The 26119-nt window shown below is 45.0% G+C and overlaps 1 protein-coding gene across 1 annotated transcript in view; it reads right to left on the bottom strand.

The window, feature by feature from the left end:
• The window catches only part of phldb2b (pleckstrin homology-like domain, family B, member 2b), a 224653-nt gene that overhangs the window by 63334 nt on the left and 135200 nt on the right, over positions 1 to 26119 (bottom strand). Inside the window, exons 12-13 of the mRNA XM_078559568.1 lie at positions 3043 to 3198; positions 1240 to 1350 (exon numbers count right to left, since the gene is read on the bottom strand). Coding sequence (XP_078415694.1) covers positions 1240 to 1350; positions 3043 to 3198 — 267 coding nt within the window. The remainder of the gene's footprint in view (positions 1 to 1239; positions 1351 to 3042; positions 3199 to 26119) is intronic.

Here is a 26119-nt window from a genome sequence, read left to right as displayed (position 1 = left end):
TCTCCCACAATGGGAGGCATCCTTTCAGCATCCACCCTGTCAAGTTCCCTTCGGATCTTATGGTTCAATGAGATCACCTCTCATTCTTCTAAACTCCAATGGATACAAGCCCAGCCTGTCCAACTTTTTCTCATAACACCTCCTTCCTGGGAATCGATCAAATAAACCTTCTCTGAACTGTTTCTAATATCAGAGGGTCACCAAGAAGTCCAATAGGGAATTCAGAAGAAACTTCTTTACCCTAAGGGTGGTGAGAATGTGGAACTCGCTACCACAGTGAGTGATTGAAGACAATAGTATAAGGGGGAGCTGGACAAGCATAGAAGGGTGAAGGGAATAGAAGCTGATGATGATCGAATTGGATGAGGAAGGCTGGGAGGAGGCTCGAGAGGTCAAATAGTTTGCTTCTGTTCTGTATATCCTATGTAATCATCTGATTCATAACAGTGTTTTCCAACTGTCAACTTGAGTCCATGGAGCTCCCTTACATTGCCAAGCTCTTTCCAGATTGGATTGTCAAACTTTAAGATCAATCAATGTCACAGATTCGTTGATCCCGTGTTTGAACTGCTTGTGCCTCCGCTATTGAGGAGAGAGAGCTGGAAAATCAGCCCAATTCCACAATCGGCCCATTCCCAGGCAAAACTAATGGACAGAAGTCAGAAGCTGGGGTTCCAGTGAAATTCGCACCTGCTTTCCTTCCCCCACCTTTCTGGGTCAAGGGCACCTTCTCTTTGCCAGGTTGTCCATGCGTTAACCCTTTGCTCGAACAATCGTTTTCACCTCCTCTGGACCCTCCTTTCGTTTCCATGGGTTTTTTCCTCCATTCTCAACACTTTTACCTTACACCATCGTCCTTTTGGACAATGAGTCATTCCTGCCCTCCACCCTATTGTAGATATCGTCCTTCAATTCGTTCGCTGCACTCCCCAATTCCATGGCTCTGAACTTTCTTAAAAGTGCTTTTACGCTAAGGGCAGACCATTCTAACGCAAGGTCACCTAGGCCTGAAAATGTTAACTCTGTTTCTCTCTCCACGGATCCCACCCTGTTCACCGAGTATTTCGCCAATTCCTGTTTATATCGGGCCAACGTTCCCCTGGAGCCATGGCCCAGCTATGGAGCAGCTCAGTAAAACACAGTATCTGTGTCTGGATCGCTTATCACCTACCCCTTGCTTTTTTTGGGAATATGCAGTTTTCCAGCAGAGTACCTGGCAGCTTTGCTTATAACACTCACTCTCTGCAGCATGCCGACTAAGTTGCTCTTCTCTTTTGTGAAATGTTGCCGCTCCAGCTCAGTTTGTTGTACAATCTGACCTGCCTGATTTCCCAACGACGCAATTCTTTTCTGTTAGAGAAGAGCAGTGGCTTCATGAGAACAATTTTCAACGGCAGCCCATTAAATCACTGAATTTATATTTAACAATTAATTCATAGGTAAATAAGTGACAAAAAAATTAAGCTCAAAAACATGCAATGTTTTCCCCTTAGAAGTACAGAACTTGAATCTTGCTGAAAAGAGAGACATGTCGCTGCAGCTTTTCATCTTGGGCCCATCAGGACGAATCCAAGAATGCCAAATTTCAAACAATCACAACAATTTATACTACAGGAGAAAGGGGTGCTGGTTGGTTGGAGATCAGCTCTGATTGGCCGAGGCATTGCCATGGGAAACTATTTACTCCCATGCTCCCCCCGTAAGTCAAAAAAGGCACAAGGCTTGAACATATTCCTTTTGTTTGCAGTGAATGAGTCCCTGTGTATGAATATATGTCTCTTCTAGCTTTCTCTAGCCTATTGCTTTCTCCATGGTAACGCCTTGGCCAATCAGAGTCAACTTGCCAATCAATCAGCACCCTCTCCTCCTGCAGTATAAATTGTTGTGACTGTTGGAAATTTGCCATTCTTGTGTTTGTCCTGATGAGTTCAAGACAAAAAGCTTTGGCAACATGTCTCTCTTTTCAGCAATATTTTTTTCCCCTTCACTCCATGCTAAAATGCAATTAAATTTTTTTAATCACTGGTGGGATGTTAGTATTTATTGCCCATCCCTACTTGCCCTGAGGGCATTAACAATCCATCTTGTTATATGGGTTTGGAGCCAGACTGAGTAGGGGTGCTGGGTTCCCTCACCATGACAGACCTGAATGAATCAATTGGATTCCAACATCTTTAATAATGAAGCTCGCTCATGACTGCCCTTCAATTAGCAGATCTATGGAACTCAATCCCACAAATGGTCGTGGGGGGGAGGGGGGTTCAAACTCTTGACTTCTATGGATATGGGCTGACCAGCTCATTACCATTACACCCAATGTTTATCAGAGCAACTCCAACTCTGCCAGTGGAAATGTAGCCGAGGAAAATCCCTATTCCGACCCTAGTGAAGTGCCAACTTTTATGTATCATTATCTATCAATGAAGCCCATCTATCAATGGTAATTTATTAAAAATCCTACATTGGTGGGAACTTTCTGATAGCTGTGTCCATGCCTGCATTCCTCACTTATAATGGAATCCACCTATGTAAACTTTTCAGGGTGAAAGTGGTCTTTGCCAGCAGTGGCAAAGGGGCTCCAGTCAACTCCGCAGCCCTTTTAGAAAACAAAACTGGGCACTCTGTGAAATGGGCTGCCAATCTGCTCCGCATCCATTGCACACCATCAAGGAAGGCAAATTTTACTCCCGTCACACTGTAATTACCCCCTCTTACCAGTGGAGGTAGTCTAGGTTGGAGGTTAAAAAGTGTGTAAGGTTTTCATAGGCAGCTTCAATGCAGAAAGCATTGACAGGGTCTTCAAAAGACCTCAACTCGTTCTGCCGGTCTGATCTATCGCCAATCAGTGGGAGTGCTGAGGGATTTGCGAATCATAGGCACTGAGATCTTGCAACAACTACAGTTAACGAAAACACTCCAAGACATCAACCAGGGATAATCTGGACGGCTTTTTTAATAAGCCAGCACAGGCATAAAAAAAAAAGTCTTCCCTTTCTAGCTGTGAGTCTGTATGCGAGACACATTTCCCACTGAGATCCTCACCTCCCTTGCTGTAATACTCTGTTGGTACTCGGCCATTTCGCCCAGGAGCTGTTTGGAGAGATTCTCCTTCTCCTCTTCCAGCCTGCTCTCCTGTTCCAGCTGTTGAAACTCAAAATCGTCATATCGTTTCACCTCCGAATCCAACTGTTCACCATCCTGGAGAGAAAGAACTCCATCAAATACTCGTTAACCTACAATAGAGATCACGCCACACCACTCCAGTACAACCGGGATCACTCCAGTACAAACACTGCTGTCTCTTTTGCTCCTTCAGCCTTTTCCAGCCTTCTTCCTCAACACCACGCATACCTCCAAAGCCTGATTCCCCAATCCAAAGAAACCCAGAGACTGCCGGGAGGCAATAGCCTGACCAGATTCCCCTGTGGTCACCACGCCTCACTGGGCAGCACCCAATTAACCCGCACTATTCCTTACTCCCAGTGAAATTCTGATAACCAACCTGTGCAACAGTTGACACCCAACACATTCTCCCATCTGTCAATGGAACAGCCAATCGCCCTTCAACGCTCTCCAATAGACTGAGAGATCGAAGTGGAACATGAGCAAGAAACTCGACATTAGATACTTCAGCAAGTAAAGGGGACAGAGATTTCAGGGTAGATAGTCTTCCATCAAACTGACAGGAAGCAGCACTGCACTTGCACAGCTTTCAACCCAAGATGATTTTTGGAGCACATTTTCAATTTCTCATGCATTGCTGATTGGTTAGAATAACCACTGAATTTTCTTCACCCCTGGCTGTCAAATTTAACATCTACAGAATCCTGTGCGTTTCCTTTTCCGTCTCCTCTGTCATTCCTCTTTTCCCACAGAGTGGAATTGAGAGCTGTGGTGTCCGGACAGAGAATGCTTTTACAATCCTACTGGGACTGGCAGGTAGGGACATCTGTGGGAGGTTGGTCATAAAATCACACACTTTATATCGGCAAAGTTTGCTGGGAAAACCTGTGAATATCTCCCATCATTTCACCTCAGCTTCTAAAAGACGTGGGGAAGTGTGTGAAGATAGCTATGGAGGGATTGAATGTTTGAATTCAGTATCTGAGGAGTCGCGAATGGTGCTGAACATTGTGAAATCATCAGCGAACATCCCCACTTCTGACCTTATGATAGAAGGAAGGTCATTGATGGTTGGGCTGAGGAACTCCTGCAGTATTGTCCTGGAGCTGAGATGACTGACCTCCAACAACCACAACCATCTTCCTTTCTGCTAGGTATGACTCCAACCAGTGGAGAGTTTTCCCCCACCGATTCCCATTGATTCCAGTTTTGCTTGGGCTCCTTGATGCCACACTCAGTCAAATGCTGCCTTGATGTCAAGGGCAGTCACTCTCACCTCACCTCGAGAGCTCAGCTCTTTTGTCCATGTTTGGATTAAGACCCTAATGAGGTCAGGAGCTGAGTGGCCCTGGCAGAACCAAGATATATTTTATTTTATAAACAGATAATCTCAGCTTCTTTAACACGAATCAATTGCCCATGTTGTCAAACTCAGCCAGGGTAGGGGTTTGTTAGAGGGGTAGGGTGGGGAAAAATAACTGGAGCAAAGAGGCAGGAGAAGGAGGGAGAGAGCAGGAGAAAGATAAGAAGCGAGAGGGAGGGGTAAGGGATAGAGGAATGTAATATAGCCACCAACTTGCAGATAATAAGGCTCCATGAAGAGCAATGGGATAATGCTCAGATATTTTTTTTTCTGATGTTAATTGAGGGGTAATTAACCAGGACAATGGAAAAACTCACCTACTCTTCACTCAGAGTGCTAACTGGCCTTTTACATCCACCTGAGCAGGCACCTTCTCCCAGTGTACAGTCGTTCTGATTGATTACTCCATTCCCCTCTTGTGTGCAGTAGCTCAGTGTTATCCTCTGCTAGTGTGGTACACTTGATATGGGCTTTTAGCCCTGCATACCACTGAGGGTGATGGCACCTAAGGGGAGTGCATTCAGAGTCCAACCTGCCTAAATTTTCAACCTGACCCGTCAACCAGTGTTCAAAACGCACAGGGGCAATCAATCAGAGAATCGTCAACCCAGTAAGTGGAGACGATTCTATGTAAGGATCTTCTCTTCCAATCCTCTAACCACGGGCTGTTTCTGTCCTGCGTTTGGTGTTGATAGGGTCACCCGTGAGCCTATCAGCAGCAAACCCGGAAGAGAAACAGTTCATGATTGGAGGAGCAGCGAGCAGTGTGAATTGACTGGTCACGCTCAGCCTGAGGACTGGGGCAACGCTGGAGAGAGAAGCTGCGGATGGAAGAGGCTGCGAGGGAGTGGCTGTTTGGGGGGTGGGGGCAGTGTTGGGGGTGGGGGCAGAAAACAACATACAGAAACTTTGCTAGCCCAACCTGCTTACAGACGGAGTGTTGAGATACGCTACTTTGAGATATGCTAAATTAGTCTTCTCATATGAAGCTTGTTCATAAAAATTGACATTTTTGTTGTTTAATTTACAGCAGGATAAATTTCTTATGCCTCATCTTTCTAAGAATTTGCTTACTGGCTTTGTGAGTGAGGAAAAAGAATTGAAATGTGGTCCCTTAAGTGAAAAGGCTGGACACTGTAGAGTAAAAGGTTAACATCAGGAACACATGATCCTGATGCAACTATGATGCAATGTCACATGACTAAGAGACTGCAATCTGGTGGGAAGCAGAAGTATAACCTGATGTGGAGAACTGAGAGCTAGATAGATCCGACAATAAACAAGAATGGCTTTTTATAAATAACAGACTAAAATAGCATTCTTAGGCTAACAGGCAAACCCTAAAGAAACCCCATCTAGACCCCGAACCCGAGACGAAGCAGACTGCACTAGAGCAAATCCAAGGCATCGTAAGGCAAAATGACTGCACAGTGATACACAATAAAGCCAAGGAATGCAGTTTGTTGCAGGAATGCAATAATAAGGGGGACAGATGTGAGTTTCTGGAACCACTGACCCAAGTCCCGCAGGTAGTGTTACTTCCCTGGTGCCAGAATAAAAGACATCCCTGAGGGGGTGCAGAATATTTTGAGGGGGGATGGGAACAAGCAGAAATTGTAGTCCATGCAGGAACGAACAGCATAGGAAGGAACTTAAGAGAAAAAAGTAAAGAGTAGCACCTCAAAACTGGTAATCTCTGGTTTCTTCCCAGTGCCATCTGGTAGTCCACATGTGGACAGTAGAACGTGACAGGTTAATATGTAAGTAATGGTGCAGGAGGGAGGGCTTTAGATTCTTGAGATATTGTAGGACAGGAGGGGCCTGCACAAGGTAGACAGGTTGCAGCTCCCCACAACTGGGACCAAGGTCCTCATAGGAAGGTTAGCTCATGTTGTGAGGGAGTCTTTAAACTAATTTGGCAGGGGTCAGGGGGCAGATGGAGGGAGGGAGGGAGGGGCACCAGAATGAAACATCAGAGGAGTACACAGAGGACAGGGAGAGACAAACAATTCGAGAAACAAGAATAGTTCAGAAATAGGAGCGATCCAACAGAGGATAAACGAGATGAGGATGGGTTTGGAGTGCATGCACAGAAATACACCAAGTGTGTAAGGAAGCTTGGTGAGGTGCAAGCACAGTCACATGGGATAATGACATATTGGCAATAACAGGAAGCTGGTTCAAAGAAGTCACTTGGAGAGATTTGAGTCAATTAAAGAGAGCCAGCATATTCATAAAAGGCAGGCTTTGCTTGATTAATCTAATTGAATGTTTGATGGATTAACAGAAAAAGTTGAAGGGAGAAACGTGATGGATCTGGTCTACATGGATTTTAAATAAGTATTTGGCAAAGTACCACATTAAAAAGCTGGTTGACAAAACTGAGGCTCATGGAACAGAATGGTCAGTGTCAGCTTGGATAAAACAAAATTGGTCCAAGGACAGAAAAGGACAGAGAGTCATAGTGAAGCATTTTTCAAACTGGATGATGTGTTCTGCAAGTTATATATAGAAATGGCTTAGATATTGGAATTCAGTGTAAAATTTCATAATTTGCTGATGATGCCAAACTTGGAGGAGTGGCAAATAGTAAAGATGATATCAAAATGGGCATAGATAGGTGAGAGGAATGGACAGACAAGTGGCAGGTGGAATTTTACACAGAGAAATGTGAGGTGATGCATTTTGGCAGAAGGGATAGGGAGAGGCAATATAGACTTAACAGAAGAGTTCGAAAGATTGTGCAGGAACAAAGACACCTAGGGGTCATGTGCATAAATCTTTGAAGGTGTCCGGACATATTGAGAGAGTGGTTAGCAAAGCACATGGGACCTTGGACTTCAGAAATAAAGGCATTGAGTACAAAGCAGGGAAGTTATGCTGAATCTGTATGAAGCTCTAGTTACGTCACAACTAGAGTATTGTGTCCAGTTCTAGTCACCACACTTTAGCAAGGATGTGAGAGTGCAGAAGAGGTTTACCAGAATGGTTCCAGGGATGAGGGGATATTAGGTACAAGGTTAGGTTGGAGAAGCTGAGGGTTGTTCTCCTTGGAGCAAAGGAGATTTGATAGACGTGTACAAGATCATGACAGTTTAGATAACATAGACAAAGAAAAGCTGTTCCCATTGGCTGATTGCACAAGGACTAAGGGACACAGATAGAAGGTTTTGAGCAAGAGATGCAGGGGGATGGGAGGAAGAACTTCCTTACGCAGCGAGTGGTAATGACCTGGAACTCGCTTTCAATGAGAGAGGTGGAAATGGAAATAATCAGAACTTTCAAAAGGAAATTGGATGGGCACTTGAAGGAAATAAACTTCCAAGGCTACAGGGATAGAGCAGGGTAATGGGACTGAGTGGATTGCTCTAGAGAGGGACAGCATGGAGTCGATGGCCCAAATGGCCTCCTTCCGTGCTGTAACGGTTCTATGACCCCATGGGGAGGATTGGGAATTTAACATTCCTGGACCCAAAGTATTCAGGAAAGATAGTACAGGAACAAAAAGGAGGAAATGACAGCAGTGATCAAAGAAACTCTTAGCTCTTAGCAATGGAGAGAAATGATGTCATTGAGGAATCAAAAAACAGAGCCAATTAGCTAGAATTAAGAAACAATAGAGATGTTAATACCAGGTGTATAACATAGAGCAACAGTGAGATGGAGATAGAGGAGAAAATATTCAGCCAAATAATAGGAAGATGTAAAAAAACTACAGAATAGTGATAATGGGGGATTTCAATTACTTGAAACCTTTATACTAGTAAATCCTGCATTGGGTGAATGTGTTTAATTCTGGGCACCAAGTTTTAGGAAAAATGTCAGTGATTTAGAGATGATGCAGAATAGATTTGTGAAAATGGTATCGGGGCTGTGGGATTTCAAACATGTATAGAGACTGGAGAAGCAGGCGCATTAAGTTTGGAGTGGAGAAGGTTTAAGGGGAGATTAGATAGAGGTGTTCAAAATCATGAACAGTTTCATAGAGTAAATAGAGAATTCTCCCTAAAGTGTGGTGCTCAACCTTCCCTCTTTGAGGTTTGAGACACTTGGTCTTCCTGCTCCCTGCTCCTGGCCCCACCTTGAACTTTCGTCTCTCAACCAACTATATGCCTGTCCCTGGAGAGACTTCTATGGAACAGGGGGAAACTCCTCAAACTCCCAAACACTGGCCCATGCAAAGCAGCTTGAGCTCACCAATCCTGCACTCAAAAGGTGCCTTAGACATCCTGTAGACCCAGAATGGACCTCACCTTCCATAATGCACCCATCCACATTCACTCCCCCCACTAAAAATGCACAATAGCAGCAGTGTATACCATCCACAAGATGCACTGCAAGAACACACCAAGGCTCTCCTTAGACAGCACCTTCCAAACCCACGACCATTACCATCTAGAAGGACAAGGGCAGCAGACACATGGGAACACCACCACTTGGAAGTTCCCCTCCAAGCCACTTACCATCCTGACTTGGAAATATATCACCATTCCTTCACTGTCGCTAGGTCAAAATCCAGGAACTCCCTCCCTAACAGCACTGTGGGTGTACCTACACCACATGGACTGCAGCGGTTCAAGAAGGCAGCTCACCACCACCTTCTCAAGGGCAATTAGGGATGGGCAATAAATGCTGGCCTAGCCAGCGATGCCCACATCCTATGAACGAGTAATGAAAAGTGCTGGGAGATAAGAACCAGTCTCCCAAAGGAATGCTCATAATCTCTTGGTCCCCACCCAGTATAGCCCAACTCCACTGAAGAATCCTATGTATTGAAGGTCATGTCCACATAAGTAATGCAGCAAAACTTAAGAGCTAGGGGCAGCCTGACAACAAAAGGCCAATTCATCACCTGACTTCAGACCAGGATAAATGGAGAAATTATCTCATCCGATTACAGACAAAACGTTAGATGCATTTACTGTAGCAGGTTTGATGTACAGTTCTGAGATGTTGCACTTAATGTCCTGCTCATGAGGAATTTATGTTTTTTAAATTGCCTAGTAAAAATTCCTGAGACATGAATTTCTTTTGGTACTGTGTACTGCATAAGGATGTGACTAATGTCGCTTCATAATCTAAGCATCTCCTGTTCCATAAAATTCAGTAAGATGTAAATATCTTTGTACTCTAGGGATACTTAGTGACTAAGGAGCTTAAGTGGGATCAGTAGTTTGCTCACTTTTGAGGCTATTTTGTTCTGATTTTTAGACCGTTTAGATTCTCACTTCCTACATAGCAGTCATTCTGCACTTCACAGTTGGAAATTTTGATTTTAATTTGCTGCTTGTAACCTTTCTGGTATGGCAAGTAACTGGCTGCATTAGAGGAGGAAATGTGACTTGGTGCATTCTGCTGTTTGCCCTTGTACCCTTGGGCTCTATCCAGTAAATTTTAGCCTCTGATAGTGTAGCTGCATTGCCTGAAGAGCACAAGTCACTGACTTCACTATCTCCTCCTTAGGTCTGCACTGGAGTGCTGCTTCGGATGTATAGAGTGCAAAGTGGAAGTTTGGTGAGTAAGGGAGTTCAGCGAAGAGGGGGAGGAAGTGCTCCTTTCTCTTTCTTCTTCTTTTTCTACCTTTTCTCATCCTCCAGTAGCTGGGTCTGACTTCGGTACAGGGGAAGAAGCTGATTGGTGAGGGACTGGCAAGTCATTCTACTTATTCTAATTGTAATAAATAGTTTTTAAAGTTACGGTGTGGCAGGTCAGCTCAGCCCAATGGAATGTACATCCTGTGGTACATGGGAAGTCATGGATGTACCATGTGTCCTAGACAGGAAGTGTCACTGGCTGCAGACGCTTGAGCTCCGGGTTTCGAGCCGGGTTCCGGGACTCAAGCTGGAGTCGCTATGGTGCATCCGTAAGGCAGAAAACTACATGGATAGCACGTTTAGAGAGGTGGTCACACCGCAGGTTAATAGTGTACAGGCAGAGAGTAAATAGGTAACCGTCAGGCAGTCTAAGAGATCCAGGCAGGTAGTGCAGGAATCCCCTGTGTCTATCTTGCTCGCTAATCGGTTTTCCATTTTGAATACTGGTGAGAGCGATGGTTCTTCAGGCGAGTGCAGCCAGAGCAAAGTCTGTGGCACTACGGGTTCCTCAGCTGCACAGGAGGAGAGGAAGAAGAGTGGAAGAGCAATAGTGATAGGGGATTCGATAGTCAGTGGATCAGATAGATGTTTGTGGCAGTAAATATGACTCCAGGATGGTGTGCTGCCTCTCTGGTGCCAGGGCGAAGGATGTCACAGGGTCGCTGCAGGACATCCCTCTGGTGAAGGGCAAACAGCCAGAGGTCATGGTCCAAATTGGTACCAACGATATAGGTAGAAAAAAGGATGTGGTCCTGCAGGCTGAGTTTAGGAAGTTAGGAAAGGGATTAACAAGCAGGACTTCAAAGGTGGTAATCTCTGGATTAATCCCCACCCCACGTGCAAGTGAGTATAGAAATAGGAGAATACAGCAGATGAATGTGTGGCTGGAGGGATGGTGCAGGAGGGCGGGCTTCAGATTTCTGGGGCATTAGGACAGTTCTGGGGCAGGTGGGATCTCTACAAGCCAGACAGTCTACAGCTGAATAGGACAAGTGTCCTTGCAGGGAGATTTGCTAGTGTTGTTGGGTAGGGTTTAAACTGGATTGGCAGGGGGATGGGAACCTGAGGATAGATTCTGATAGGACAAATTCAGATCAGGGAGCTGCAGACAGAAAATTAGTGAGTGACTCTGAAAGACAGAAGAAGCACAGGTTAAAAGGTTTACAACACGGGAATTTGGCAGCGTTAAGAGGTATTTATTTGGTATAACTGTATAAATATATAAAGGTATAAATCAAGGAGTGTAACAAACAAAGCTGATGAGTTAAGGACACAGATAGACGTTTAGCAGCATGAAATCATAGCTATAACGGAAACTTGGCTTAAAGAGAGGCAGAGTTTCAGGCAGGGTAGAGAGGGGGCTAAAAAAGTTGGGAGTGTAGCATTATTGATTAAAGAATTAATTACAGCTGTGAGAAGGGATGATATACTAAATGGATCATCAAATGAGGCCACATGGGTTGAGCTAAGAATAAAATAGGGGCAGCCACACCACTAGGAGTGTACTATAGACCCCCAAATAGTAAGAGGGAAATAGAAGAACAAATATGTAGGCAAATTTCTGACAGTAAAAGCAATAGGGCAATAATAGTTGGGGATTTCAACTACCCTAATATCAACTGGGATACAAACAGTGTAATAGGCACAGGAAACACAAAACTCTTGAACTGAATTCAAGAGAACCTTTTTCTGCCATCGCTTAAAAAGCCCAACGAGACGGGCCGCAATTGCAGATTTGGTCTTAGGAAATGAAACTGGACAAGTGGATGAAGTAGCAGTGAGTGACCATTTTGGAGATAGTGATCATAATGGTGTTAGATTTAGCATCATTATGGAAAAGGATAAAGATAGAACAGCACTAAGAGTTCTACATTTGGGAAGGACAAATTTTACAAAGCTGAGAAGTGATCTGGCAAAAGTGGACTGGATACAGGAACTTGAAGGGAAAACAGTGACAGATCAGTGAGAGACATTCAAAAGCGAGATTCTGCAGGCACAGTGTAGACATCTCCCCACAAATGAAAAGGGTGGTATTGCCAAATCTAGAGCCCTAAGAAAAGGGTAGGGTCTATCAGAGATGTACATGGTAACTTGTGGGCTGATGCTGAAGATGTGGGCAGGGTTCTCAATGAGTACTTTGTCTCTGTCTTCACTAAGCAGAGGGATGATGCGGACATTCTAGTTAAAGGAGGAGTGCGAAATATTAGATACAATAAGCATAGTGAGAGAGGATGTACTGGAGGGACTGACATCCTTGAAGGTGGATAAATCACCAGGGCCGGATGGATTGTATCCCAGACTGTTAAAGGAAGCCAGGGAGGAAATAGCAGATGCTCTGAGGATCATTTTCCAATCCTCACTAGATACAGGCGAGGTTTCAGAGGATTAGAGATCTGTAAACATTGTACCAATATTTATAAAGATGCGAGGGATAGGCCAGAAAATTATAAGCCGGTCAGTCTGACTTCAGTGGTGGGCAAATTATTGGAATCAATTCTGAGACACAGGATAAACTGTCACTTAGAAACGCACGGATTAATCAGGGGTAGTCAGCATGGTCTTGTTAGGGGAAGATCATGTCTTTACTAATTTAATTACATTTTTTGAGGAAGTAACAAGGAGGATTGATGAGGGTAGTGTAGTGGATGTTGTCTACATGGATTTTAGTAAGGCATTTGACAAGGTCCCACATGGCAGACTGGTCAGAAAAGTAAAAGCCCATGGGATACAGGGGAATGTGGTGAGTTGGATCCAAAATTGGCTCAGCGACAGGAAACAAAGGGTAATGGTCGATGGATGTTTTGGCGAATGAAAATTGGTTTCCAGTGATGTTCCACAGGGTTCGGTGTTGGGGTCCTTGCTGTTTGTGGTTTATATTAATGATTTGGACTTAAATATGTGAGGCATTATTGGGTTCGGTTGAGTGGGTAGAAGAATGGCAAATGGAATTCAATCCAGAGAAGTGTGAGGTAAAGCATTTGGGGAGGGCAAACAAAGCTAGGGAATACTCAATAAATGGGAGGATATTGGGAGGGGTAGAGGAAGTGAAAGAGCCTGGAGTGCATGTCCACAGGTCCCTGAAGGTGGCAATATAGGTGGATAAGGTGGAATATGGAATGCTTTCCTTTATTGGATGAGATATAGAATACAAAAGCAGGGATGTAATGATGGAACTGTATAAAATGCTGGTTAGGCCACAGCTGAAATTTTGTGTACAGTTCTGGTCAGCACATTACAGGAAGGACATAATTGCTCTGGAAAGAGTACAGAGGAGATTTACAAGAATGTTTCCAGAGCTTGAAAATTGCAGCTGTGAGGAAAGATTGGATAGGCTGGGGTTGTTTTCCTTGGAACAGAGGGGGTTGAGGGGTGACCTGATTGAGGTGTACAGATTATGAGGGGCCGAGATAGAGTAGACAGGGATGCCCTTTTTCCCCAAGCGGAGAGGTCAATTGCCAGGGGGCACAGATTTAAGGTGATTGGTAGAAGGATTAGAGGGGGTATTAAGAAAAACTTTTTCACCCAGAGGGAGGTGGGTGTCTGGAATTCACTGTCCAGATTGGTGGTGGAGGCAGAAACCCCAACTCATTTAGAAGGTAACTGGATCTGCACCTGAACTGCTGTAACCTGCAAGACTACGGACCGAGTGCTGGAAGGCGGGATTAGAAAGGGCGGTTAGTTTTTTTTTAAATCCGCACAGACATGATGAGCTGAACGGCCTCTTTCTGTACTGTAACTTTTCTATGGTTCTAAAAAGGACAACACCTCACCTTCTGTATCATTTTACATTAAAATAACTCCAGGTCAGCCATGGTTCAGCTTGTCTCAGGAGTCAGAAGAATGCTGGTTCATGTCCCTCTCCACGCCCTACCTGCATTCTCAGCCAGATGTCAAAGATCCCATGATATTATTTGAAGAAGAGCAGGGGAGTCCTCCTCAGAGTCCTGGCCAATACTCATCCCTCAACCCACCCTACTGAAAATAAAAAGATTATCTGGTCATTTACCTCATTGGTGTTTGTGGGAGCATGCTGTACATAAATTGGTTGCAGCGTTTCCTTCATTACCATAGTGAATGCTTTGATATTGGGCCTGAACTTCCTCAGAGTGGCAATCAGTGTCAGGTTGCCACTCTTTTCCCAGCTTCTTAACTGATTTTTTCTCCCCAACCTAACTCACCCAACCTTCCGACTCAGGCCAGGCGAGATCCAGGCAGTGCAGCACCTCCCTGAGGCCCAGCGTCGAAGATGCAGCACAGTCGAAGTGAAGGAGGCCACGCCTCCTTTTCCACAGCACCTGCTGCTGTAAACCAGGTAAGTTTAAAGGTCCTTAACAGGCCAGGGAGAAGTTAGGTATGTAAAGTAAGTGGACATGATGTGGGGGGTGGGGGGAATCGGAGGTTGAGGTCGTGGTGGGGATCAGAGGTCGTGGTGGGGATCAGAGGTCGTGATGGGGATCAGAGGTCGTGGTGGAAATCAGAGGTCGTGGTGGGGATCAGAGGTCGTGGTGGGGATCAGAGGTCGTGGTGGGGATCAGAGGTCGTGGTGGGGATCAAAGGTCGTGGTGGGGATCAAAGGTCGTGGTGGGGATCAAAGGTCGTGGTGGGGATCAAAGGTCGTGGTGGGGATCAGAGGTCAAGGGGGATCAGAGGTCAAGGGGGATCAGAGGTCGTGGGGGGGACAATCGGAAATCGTGGGGGGGGGATCAGGCCTCAGAGGGAGTTAGGCCTCGGGGGAGGGGTAAGGGCCTCGGGGGAGGGGTAAGGGCCTCAGGGGAGGGGGAAGGGCCTCGGTTGGGGGAGGGTGGTCTGGCTTTGGAGTTGGGCAGCAGGCCTCCTTGGAGGATGTCGGGCCTCAGGTGTGGGGTTAGTCCGACCTTGGTGAGTCGGGGATCGGGAGTGTCAGGTCGGACCTGGGTAGAGGTGGGTTGGAGGAGGCGGGAGGGTGGTGGCGCGATGGTGAGGGCCATTAGAGTCAGGCCCGCCACAGCTGGTTGTGTGGGGGGAGTGGGTGTGGGGGAGGGGGGGGGAGGAGTCGTCCTGTATGGGTGGGGGGAATCCCATGGGGGCGGTTATTGTGGGATGGGAGGGGGTGGTGCAATCCTCTGGGTGTTGTGGGGTGTCCCATGGAGGGGTCAGTGTGGGTCTCTGCAATCTTTACCCAAAGGTTAGAAGAGGTTTTCATTCTTCTGACTTTTTCTGGGTAACTATTGGTGTAACCCTGGTGGAACCATCCAGAGTTACTGCTATGCAAACCTTACCTGGGTACGTCCAAAGGGGATTCCCTAGTGCATCATTAGGGTCCCTCCTAATCCGGCGCTACAGAGCTCGGAAGTTAAGGCCCCTCGTTGAGATGGGTCCCTGATGGGAGTAAGTACTTTGTTGCAATTACAGCCTCAGGTTTGCTCTTGCTGTGTTCCTGTTATTTAACGGGAATGTTCTTGAGACAGCCCATAATAACCACAGAAAATGAGTGACTTTTCGGATATAATGCACGTCATTTGCTGTGAAGCCATTGAGAAATATCCCAAGGTTGTAACAGCCACATTTATAAATACGGGTGCTTTTCACCCCTGTCTGTTTCAGCTGGGATCCTCCCTTTGTCCCCTCCATTTCTGCATCCAACTCACATGAGGCAGTGCAACTGCCTTCAGGGTCTCTGCCTCTCTGCCCTGTTAATTGCACCCCAGGAACTGGGGCACAAGGGCCCTACCTCGACTTGAGTCAATAGATAGTCACAGGCCTAAATCAGGCTGAAGCATGACCAAAGCTTGTGGTATGAGAGATTCACTCGATTTCGCTCCTCCTTCCAAATGTATTTCCAGTGCCCCACAAGCCACCACACCCTACAGAACAAGGTCTAGTGGCCTCATGAGGTTAGCCATAGTAAATCAAGTGGGAGTGCAATTGTGCACCCTGAAGCACTTTTAGCCTCACTGTAACACCAGACTATCAGCAAACAAGCGAGAGAACAGGAGAAGCAGCCTGTTTCCAGGAGCTGATGAATCTGGAGCAGAACAACAACTTCCATTCATATAGTGCCTTTAACACAGCAAAAACATCCCAAGGTGCTTCACAGGAGCATAATCTGACAAGGTTTGACACTGAGATATAGAAGATGATATTAGGACAGCTAAGCTTGGCCAAAGAGTTAGACTTTAAGAAGCAACTTTAAAAAGGAGGGAGAGGTAGTGAGCCTTAGGGAGGGAATTCCTGGGATGAGGACACTGACAGCTGAAGGATAGCAGAGTGAAGGCATTTTTGATGTTCAAGAAGCCAGATTTGGAGGAGCGCAGAGATGTCGGATTATAAGGCTGAAGGAGATTACAAAAAGAGAAACTATGGTAAAGTGGAGTACCATGTACCTTTAAGAGAATGCAAGTGGACTAACCATGTGACAGTACTAACCAATCAATGTACAGCGTGGGCTACTGGTTAACTGGAAGTCTGGAGGTGGTTGTGGGAGCACGCAAGGATTTAGTGCTCTGCCTTCTGTTGCAATAAACAATCACAGTTTGTTCTTATGTCAGTCTCTCTCCGTTATTGATAGCGAGCATCAACTAACAAGTGTATTAGAAGGCGTGCAATTCGAGTTTACTCGACTAGTGAACTCATAGACTCAAGACATAAAACTGGCGACAAGGATGAAAATAGCAAAAATTATATGACCCCTGAGTGAGAATCCACAAGACGGGTGAGCAAAGCATTAGAAAGAGAATCTGTACTTATTCTGTAAAATAGATGGCAATCAGAGCAGAAAACAGCGTAGTTTTAAATTTGAAAACAAAAAAGAAAAAAAACCCCTGCAGAATGGCGATCGCTGGGATCCTGCCAAAACTCAAAGATCGTTAAACCCAGCACAGAAAAGCCAATAGCTGCAGAGACAGAGTTAAAAAAGAAACAGTGACTGCTTTTAAAGCAGCAATACATTTAAAGGGGTACATGCAAGAAAAATGTTGTAGACAGAAAGTTATGGGACACCCCAGACAGAGGGCAATTCTGCGGAAGGCAAAACACGAATCGATCGACAGCAGTCAAGAAAGCTGCGATAAGCCAAACACCTGAATTCGTCATTAACTGGGGAGCCATCAGAGGCACAGTCCCCTTGCAGCCGTTCACAATGCCGCAGTTCGGGTGTGTCTATCCATTCAACCATATTTCAGATGCCTGGTCTCAGTATGTCGAACGCCTAGCGTTCTTTTTTTACCGCTAACGACGTCACGGGGGAGGACAAGAAGAGGGTGATTCTTTTGTCCACGTGCGGGAGCAAAACACACGGGCTGATCCACAGCCTCACGTCATCTAACGCCCCCGACTCAAAGACTTTCAACGAGTTAATAAAAATTATACAAAACTACCCGTGACTTAGTCACTATGCAGCGCTTCAAGTTCGATTCAAGGATTAGACTTCCAGGGCTGACTATGTGGCCATTTTAAAGGGATTAACTGAATATTGCGAATTTGGAATGTCCATTAGTGATACGTTGAGAGGCCGACTGATATGTGGGATTGGAGATGATACTATTCAAAGGCGTTTACTAGCTGAATCTTCAATAAGGCATTAGAATTAGCCACAGCCACGGAGAGTGCTGTTAGAAATTCGGAAGCTATAAGAGATACACAAAATGGTGATGTCCATCTGATAGGGTAGGAAAGACCGGCAACAAAAGGCGCAAAAACATTGGACCCCACAGAAAGGCGGGAAACACTCCCTATGTACAAATCAGTAAAAAAAACAGCAATGCCACAGTGAAAACCCACAAAATGAATGACAGAAATGCATCCAGGCACCCAGTGGGTGATCGATAATTCAAACAAGTCGAATGCTTTTTCTGCCACCGCTATGGTCACATAATGTGGCACTGCAGCGATAGGCTGAGACCGCATTTTAAAGACAAAGGGAGAAATCATGAAATATGTCTCATGGAAGAGCCAGGAGAAATAGAATCAGACATCCATTCATTATATAACCTGAAAGTGGGTAGAACTGAGCCAATCCAAGTATTCATTATAGTCAATGGACAACCCATTAAGATGGAAGTTGATACTGGAGCGTCGGTGTCTGTCATTGGAGAAAAGACATTCAGATACTTGAATAAAGGAACCCATCCCTTAGGATTGGAAGTTTCGGACACTAAACTGAGAACATACACGGGTGAAGAAATAAGACCGACAAGGATATGTCAAGTCAAGGTGCTGTATGAGGAACAGTCTGCAAAATTACCCCTATTTGTAATGTCAGGCAGGGGACCGAGTCTCCTCGGGAAGGACCCAGCTGGGAGAGATAAACCTTGAGGGCCCGCAAAATTCCCAATTGGAAACCAGGAGCGTTACCGCAGGAAAAAAAGCGCGCGAAGACCCAACGGGAGAAGCCCGTGGAAGTGTTACACCAGGACAGAGTTCAAGCTGAAGTCAGCATCCTTCAAAAAGAAAAGGAAAGCCTATGATAGGACTGTTGTGTGCCACAAAATTCAATCAACTCCCAATTTGTGCCACTGAAAGGTATGAAGAAGAAAAGGAAGAGTTAAGCCTGTCTCTGGCTGAGTTAAGGAACAAATTAGCTGAGTAGGGCCAACGATATGACATTCTCCAGGAAACTATTAATGAGAATAGGAAAGAATTGGAAGAGCTGAAGCAGCAGCTGCGTAAAAGCCCTGAGGTTTTAAAGCTAGAAGGTCCTGGGTTCTCAGAAGAGCTGTCGGAAAGCCAAACTATTCAGCTCATTCGTGTTCAGCTCGCGCCTGAGTCTGGTCCAGCCAACAGAGAAATTAAAGACGACCGAAAGACAAAGGGAGAAATCATGACATATGTCTCATGGAAGAACCAGACATCCATTCATTATATAACCTGAAAGTGGGTAGAACCGAGCCAATCCAAGTAGTCATTACTTGGTTTGTGTGAGTGTGTGTGTGCACGTGTATGCGTGTGGGGGTATGGGTATGTGCATGTGTGAGACTTGATTTGTAAATAGTTATTAGTGTAAATAGTTCACATTATTAAGTTTGTCAACTGTATTTTTTTTAAGTAAAGGGGGGAGGGATGTGGTAAAGTGGAGTACTATGTACCTTTAAGAGAATGCAAGTGGACTAATCACGTGACAGTATTGACCAATCACTGTACAGCATACACACACACCCTACACCCATATCTACTAACATACACACACACCCCACCCACACACATATATCCCCAAAAAACACACCCATGCACCCACATCACCACACCCACATGCACACACCCATACCCCCACACACATACATGTGCGCGCGCACACACCCATAGCCCCACACAAATACACATGCATGCGCACACACACACACCCATACCTCCACACGCATCCACGTGCACACACACATAGCTACACACACATGCCCACACACACACACTCACCCCTACCCAATTACACGTACCTCCACCCACATACGTACCCACAAAAAAAAACACCCATATACACACCCACACCTACCCACATACACACACCCACCCACACCCACATACATTTTGTTCACATACACACCACACCCCCACACGCATACACACGTGCGTGTGCACGCACACACACACCCTTTCATATACACACGCACCCCCATACACACACCCTCCCACACATACACACAACACCCACATACACATACCCCCACATGCATACATGTGCGTACACAGAAACATCTCCACACTCAGATACACTTTTGTTTACATACACACAACCACACCCACACAAACACGCCACATGCACATATACACACACTCAAATCCACACAAGGATGCACTGTTGAAACAAGGACACACTGTTGAAAAAAATACACAGCCTGTTTTAACATAAAATTCCATGATAAACTTTGCCTGAATAAGGTTTTTGAAATTTGTCCTCCTAGCTGTTCTTTAAATAATTTTTGAGTACCAACCAGTCAGATATTAAAGCTGTTCAGCTACTGAATGTCACAAATGGATCTTGGTGACCCTGGTATGCTGCATGTGATCAGACCACAGTCCAAATTAATCTACGACACATTTCTGGCCAAAATGGTCATGTCAAAGATCAAGTCTCAAGCGATACCAAGGTCATCAAGTCAAAGAAAATAATCAAAGCGGAAAGGGCATGAGTAGGTACATGGAGTCATGTGATCACAAAATACGTAAACTTCAGATTGTTTTTTGTGTGTTGTTTAAACTGTTGCCTTTGGACAATAGAAATCTGAATTAACGAGGGAATAACGCAACATGTGAAATTATTTTCAAGAAGCATTTTGAAGGATCTGTGAAATAAATGATGGAGAGCATGGCCCTTATCAAAACAGTGGGTGTAATGTGACAGCCGGAACACTGCAAGGCACAAAGTGTCAAGGGTAAGTGTCACAGATAGCTGTAAAAAAACAACACTTTTACATGAGATTTCCTGTAGGAGCTGGTTTACACGGGGGAGTTTTCACTGTCCTGAATGTAGTATATGGATCACTTCATAGAATTAGTAAACTGACTTTTACTAGAAAGTATATGGGCGTAAAACACAAACTCAGGAACCAGCGATCTACTGACCCTCTCCAACTGTTCCTGTAAGCATTTTCTCATGGAATCTGGGCAGTTATCAAGCTTGTTCTTCAACTCAGAGTAACCCTCTTGCAGCCTCTCTACTTTTTCTCTCTCAGTTTTCAAATGTGATTTTTCCTGGAAAGCAGAGCACAGAAATAACAAAAGGGAAAGGTGACTTAAAATGAGTCCGTGCACGCCCGGGTACAATGCCCACTTCCTGGCGCTTGCTGGCAGCACTAAAACCAGCAGCTCTGTAATCAGCTGACTAACAAAGGGCGTGTTTCACAGGTGCAGGAGGAGGCTGTTCAACTGCTCGAGCCTGGTCCGCCATTCAGTTCGACCAAGGCTGATCTGAGCCTCAATTCTATTCACCCACATTTTCTCCACATCCTTTAATAACCTTAGCTGAAAAAGAAGTCAATCTCAGGTTTGAAATTTTCAATTAACATCCAAGCTTGACAACTCTTTCAGAGAGGGATCCAGGTTTCCACTGTGTGATGAAGCGCTTTTTGACATCACCCTGGAACACTCCAGCTCTAATTTTAAAGTTATTTCCCTTTATTCTGGACTCCCCTATCGGAAAAAATAGTTTCCTTCTCTCTATCTTTTAATCATCTCAAACGCCTCAATGAGATCAACCCTCAATCTTCGGTACTCAAAGGAATACACCTTCCAAACCTATGACCACTACCATCTAGAAGGACAAGGGCAGCAGACACATGGGAACACCACCAACTGGAAGTTCCCCTCCAAGCCACTCACCATCCTGATTTGGAAATATATCACTGTTCCTTCACTTGTCGCTGGGTCAAAATCCTGGAACTCCCTCCCTAACAGCACTGCAGGTGTACCTACACCACATAGACTGCAGCGGTTCAAGAAGGCAGCTCACCACCACCTTCTCAAGGGCAATTAGGGATGGTCAGTAAAGGCTGGCTGTAGTGATTGTAGGTATAACCTTTCCTACCGCCTTTAGGGGTCACAAAATTGTACTGACGAATGAGCCCTAAGCGCAGGTCATTTTAAGGGCGGAGCTTTCTAGTCGTGGACCTGGTTCAAGTATGTAGCTTCCGAAAGAGCTCTGTAAATAAAGTTATCTGTTTCAAGTAAGAAGCCTGCCTGGTACACCAAGTTTATTACACTTGGTGACGAGGATAAACAGCTCCAACGCTGCCCTTCACCTTGTGAACGTCAGTACATCAATTCTTAAGGAAAGAAAGAAAAGTGCCCAGCAGTCATGCCACTTTTCAGCAGGATTGACCCTTCTGGCTTGTCCACAGAAGACTGGAGTCAGTGCACAGAGCGCCTAGGTTTTTATTTTGTGGCGAATGAAATAACAGCGGAGGAGAAGCAGAAAGCAATTCTTTTAAGTGTCTGCGGTAGCAAGACATATAACCTCACCCATAGTCTGACAGCTCCGGACGTGCCCAACTCCAAATCTTTTAACGCATTAGTAGATCTTGTGAGGACGTATATTCAGCAGAAGCCATCGGTAATTATGCAAAGATTTAAGTTTAACTCCAGAGTAAGGGCCCAGGGAAAGTCCATCGCAACATAGATAGCGAAGCTGAAGCAGTTGACTGAGCGCTGCGACTTTGGAGACACACTCAATGACATGTTGCAGGGCCGGTTGGTTTGTGGCGTTCACGACGACGCCATTCAGCGCCACTTACTTGAAGAAGTTAACATTGATTTGAAGCGCGCCATGGAAATAGCGCTAGAAATGGGGAGTGCTGAGAGGGACTCGTAGGCTTTACAGAGTGTGCAACACGGCGCCGTTCTTCAGTTGGGGTGGGAACCTAGCGCCAGGAGCGGTGCAAATACCAGGGAGACAGCAGCGAAGTGGGAGACAGTCTCTGCTGCTCGAGAAACGGAAAGGCCTAGTGGAAGCATCATAGCAGCGATTCAGAAATTAATCCGTTACAGATGTTGGGGGTAACCACATGTACCGGAAAGCTGCAGATTTAAAGAGGCAGAATGCCACTACTGTCACAAAAAGGGGCATGTGATAAATCAATGCAGGGTGAATTCGATATAGCCAATCAGACAGCAGTCCAAGATGATTGAAATGCACAATATAACAGAACCAGAAGCTGCTGATATTGATATCTATTCCCTATACAATGTCAAAACAGTAAAAACAACCAATAACCATCACCCTTCAAGTGAATTGGAAGCCTCTGGTCATGGAGGCAGACACAGGAGCATTGACCACAGTGGTGGGAGAACACGCATTTAAATATCGAAATGAAGGTACCTAGCCACTGAATCTGGAGCAAACCACAGCTCAGCTGAAGACGTACACTGGAGAGTCAATACAGGTAAAAGGTATCGCCTCTGTACCTGTATCTTACAGGCAACAGACAGCCCAGCTTCCAGTGATCATTGTAACAGCTGAAGGACCTAGTCTTCTGGGCTGCGATTGGTTAAAAGAAATTAAGCTTAACTGGTCAGAAATATTTCAAGTGACAACAAGAGGAATTCCTGAGCTGTTAAGAAAATACAACAGCATATTTCGTGACAAATTGGGAAAGATAAAAGGCTTCAAAGCAAAAATATATGTAGATTCGGAGGCGACACCCTGGTTCTTTAAGGCCAGGCCTGTGCCTAACGTCCTAAAGGAGAAGGTGGGTGTGGAATGGTGCCGTTTGGAGAAGTTAGGGATAATCCGGCCAGTCCAGCTTTCGGAATGGGCAGCACCCATAGTCCCTGTGGTGAAACCTGATCAAACTATTCGCATCTGCGAAGATTACAAATTAACTGTGAACAAGACTGCTAAATTATACAAATATCCTATCCCGAAGATTGACGATTTGTATGCTAAGTTTGCTGGAGGAAAATCCTACACCAAACTGAACATGCGCCATGCACACCAACAGCTAGAGCTGGGCAACACATCTAGAGGGTATGTAACCATCAACATGCACAAGAGCCTGTAGCAGTATACACACCTACCCTTTGGTGTGTCATCTGCTTGTGTGATTTTCCAAAGGACCATGGAAAGCCTATTGCAAGGACTTCCCCGAGTGGTGGTGTACCTGGATGATGTCCTGATCACAGAATCAACAGAAGCCGAACATTTGGCCAACCTAGAAGAGGTTTTAAGATGATTTTTGGAAACTGGCGTACGATTGAAGAAAGATAAATGTACTTTGACTTCACTTACTTGGATCACCGAGTGGGTGCCCAGGGGTTGCATCCAGTAGAGGAGAAAATCAGGGCAATCAAGTAGGCACCCTCTCCTACCAGTGCCACTGAACTCAAGCCTCTTTTGGACATGATCAATTATTATAGTCGCTTCTTGCCAAATTTGTCAACAGTGTTAGCCCCTTTACACTTCTTGTTGAAAAAGAACCATCGTTGGCCATGGAATTTGCAACAAGAAGAAGCCTTCATAAAAGTCAAGAAGCTATTACACTCATCATGTCTACTAGTAAATTATGACCCATCAAAAGAATTAATATTGACCTATGATGCATCTCCTTACAGGGTGGGAGCTGTGTTAGGATGGAAGGTGGTTCTGAATGGCCAATCGGCTGAATCTCCAGAACCCTCTCTGCAGCTGAGAAGGATTATTCCCAACTTGAAAAGGAAGGTCTATCAGTGATGTGCGGAGTGAAGAAATTCCATTAGCATAGTGTCGGACCATAAACCATGACGGGTTTCTTTAGTGAGGATAAAACCATTCCGTCAATAGCCTCAGCCAGAATTCAATGTTGGGCTTTGATTTTATCGGAGTACACCTTTAAGCACCATCCAGGTGCGCATTTGCAAATGCAGTCAGCCGCAGTCATCTTCCATTACCAGATAGCATTGTACATGCTCCATTGCCACAAGAAGTTGTGCTTATACTGAATTTCTTGGACTCTTCACCGGTGCCTGTGAAGCAAATAAGGAATTGGACAAACAGGGATCCAATTTAATCAAAAGTCCGAGACCAGGCATTGCAGGATGGTCGAATTCACCAGTGTTTGAAGAGATGAGACCATTCCATGCCTGTAAAACTGAGTTAAGCTGTCAAGATGGAATCTTGTGGGGATCAAGAATCATCGTCCCTTCACAAGGAAGAGAACCACACTTGACAGAGTTTCACAGTGCACATCCAGGCATTTTGAAGATGAAGGTGCTTGTGTGAAGCTATGCCTGGTGGCCAGGCATTAACACTGACATTGAAAACATGGTCAAGCACTGTCTCCAGTGTCAGCAACAACAGAAGTTGCCTGTATCAGTTCCACTGCATCCATGGGAACGGCCTGATCGACCCTGGGTTAGACTACATACAGACTGTGTAGGCCCATTTTTAATGCCGTGTTTTTATTGATCATCGATGCGTATTCTAAGTGATGGATGTGTATGAAGTTCGATCACCGACATCATGTGTAACTATTGAAAAGCTGCATCGATGTTTTAGTGTACATGGCCTACAGGAAGCCATTGTTTCAGATAATGGTGCTGTCTTCACTAGTACAGAATTTCAGAAATTCATGAGTTTAAATGGAATTAAACATATTAAAACAGCACCATATCACCCCTCATCAAACAGTTTAGCTGAAAGAGCTGTGCAAACTTTCAAATCAGGGATGAAGAAGTTATCCGAAGGAACCTTAGAAACTTGAATTCCACATTTTCTTCTCCATTATCGTACAATTCCTGCTGCAACTACGGGTTCAACACCGACTGAATTACTGATGAAACGCCGCCTATGTACAAGGTTAAATCTGGTGTTTCCTAACTTAGAGGGGAAGGTAGAGAAGAATCAGAGTATTCAGAAATTGAATCACGATATTTATAGCAAAGCTCAAAGATTTACTGTGGGAGATACAGTTTTTGTGCGGAATTTTGGAAATGGCCCTAGTTGGGTTCCTGGTATAATTGTCTCTGAAACTGGACCCTTGTCATTCCAAGCGGAAATGGGAGACTGGATTGTTCAAAAACATATGGATCATCTAAGGAGTAGAGAGACATTCCAACAACCAGCTATTCCGTCTATAATTGATGTCGAACCTTTAATCCCTGAGGTGACAGACCAATCTAGAATAGACATTCCTGATGTCTCTGTTAAATTACCTAATACTGAACTGCCACTTTCTAAGGATGTCCCTGACGCTGCAGTTCCTGATCATGTCGATCCAGTGGGCGAATCTCAAGTCGCAAAGCTACGTCGCTCTAACCGAATCAGAAAACCACCTCAGAGACTTAATCTTTAATCACATGACCTGTGTATATATGTATATGTTGTGGATTAAAATATTCTTCGTAAATAGGAAATATAAAATACTAAAGGGGGAGGAAATGTAGTGATTCTAGATGTAACCTTTCCTACTGCCTTTAGAGGTCACGTGATTGTATTGACGAATGAGCCCTAAACCTGGGTAATCTTAAGGACGGAGCTTTCTAGTTGTGGACCTGGTTCCCGCATGTAGCTTCTAAAAGAGCTCTGTAATAAAGTTATCAGTTTCAAGTAAGAAACCCATCCGGTACTTCAAGTTCATTACACTGGCCTAGCCACTGA

Source organism: Cetorhinus maximus, chromosome 16 (assembly GCF_964194155.1).
Source record: "Cetorhinus maximus chromosome 16, sCetMax3.hap1.1, whole genome shotgun sequence".
NCBI lineage: Eukaryota > Metazoa > Chordata > Chondrichthyes > Lamniformes > Cetorhinidae > Cetorhinus > Cetorhinus maximus.
Note: the sequence above shows the minus strand (reverse complement) of the source record. Positions and strands in the feature narration are given on the sequence as shown.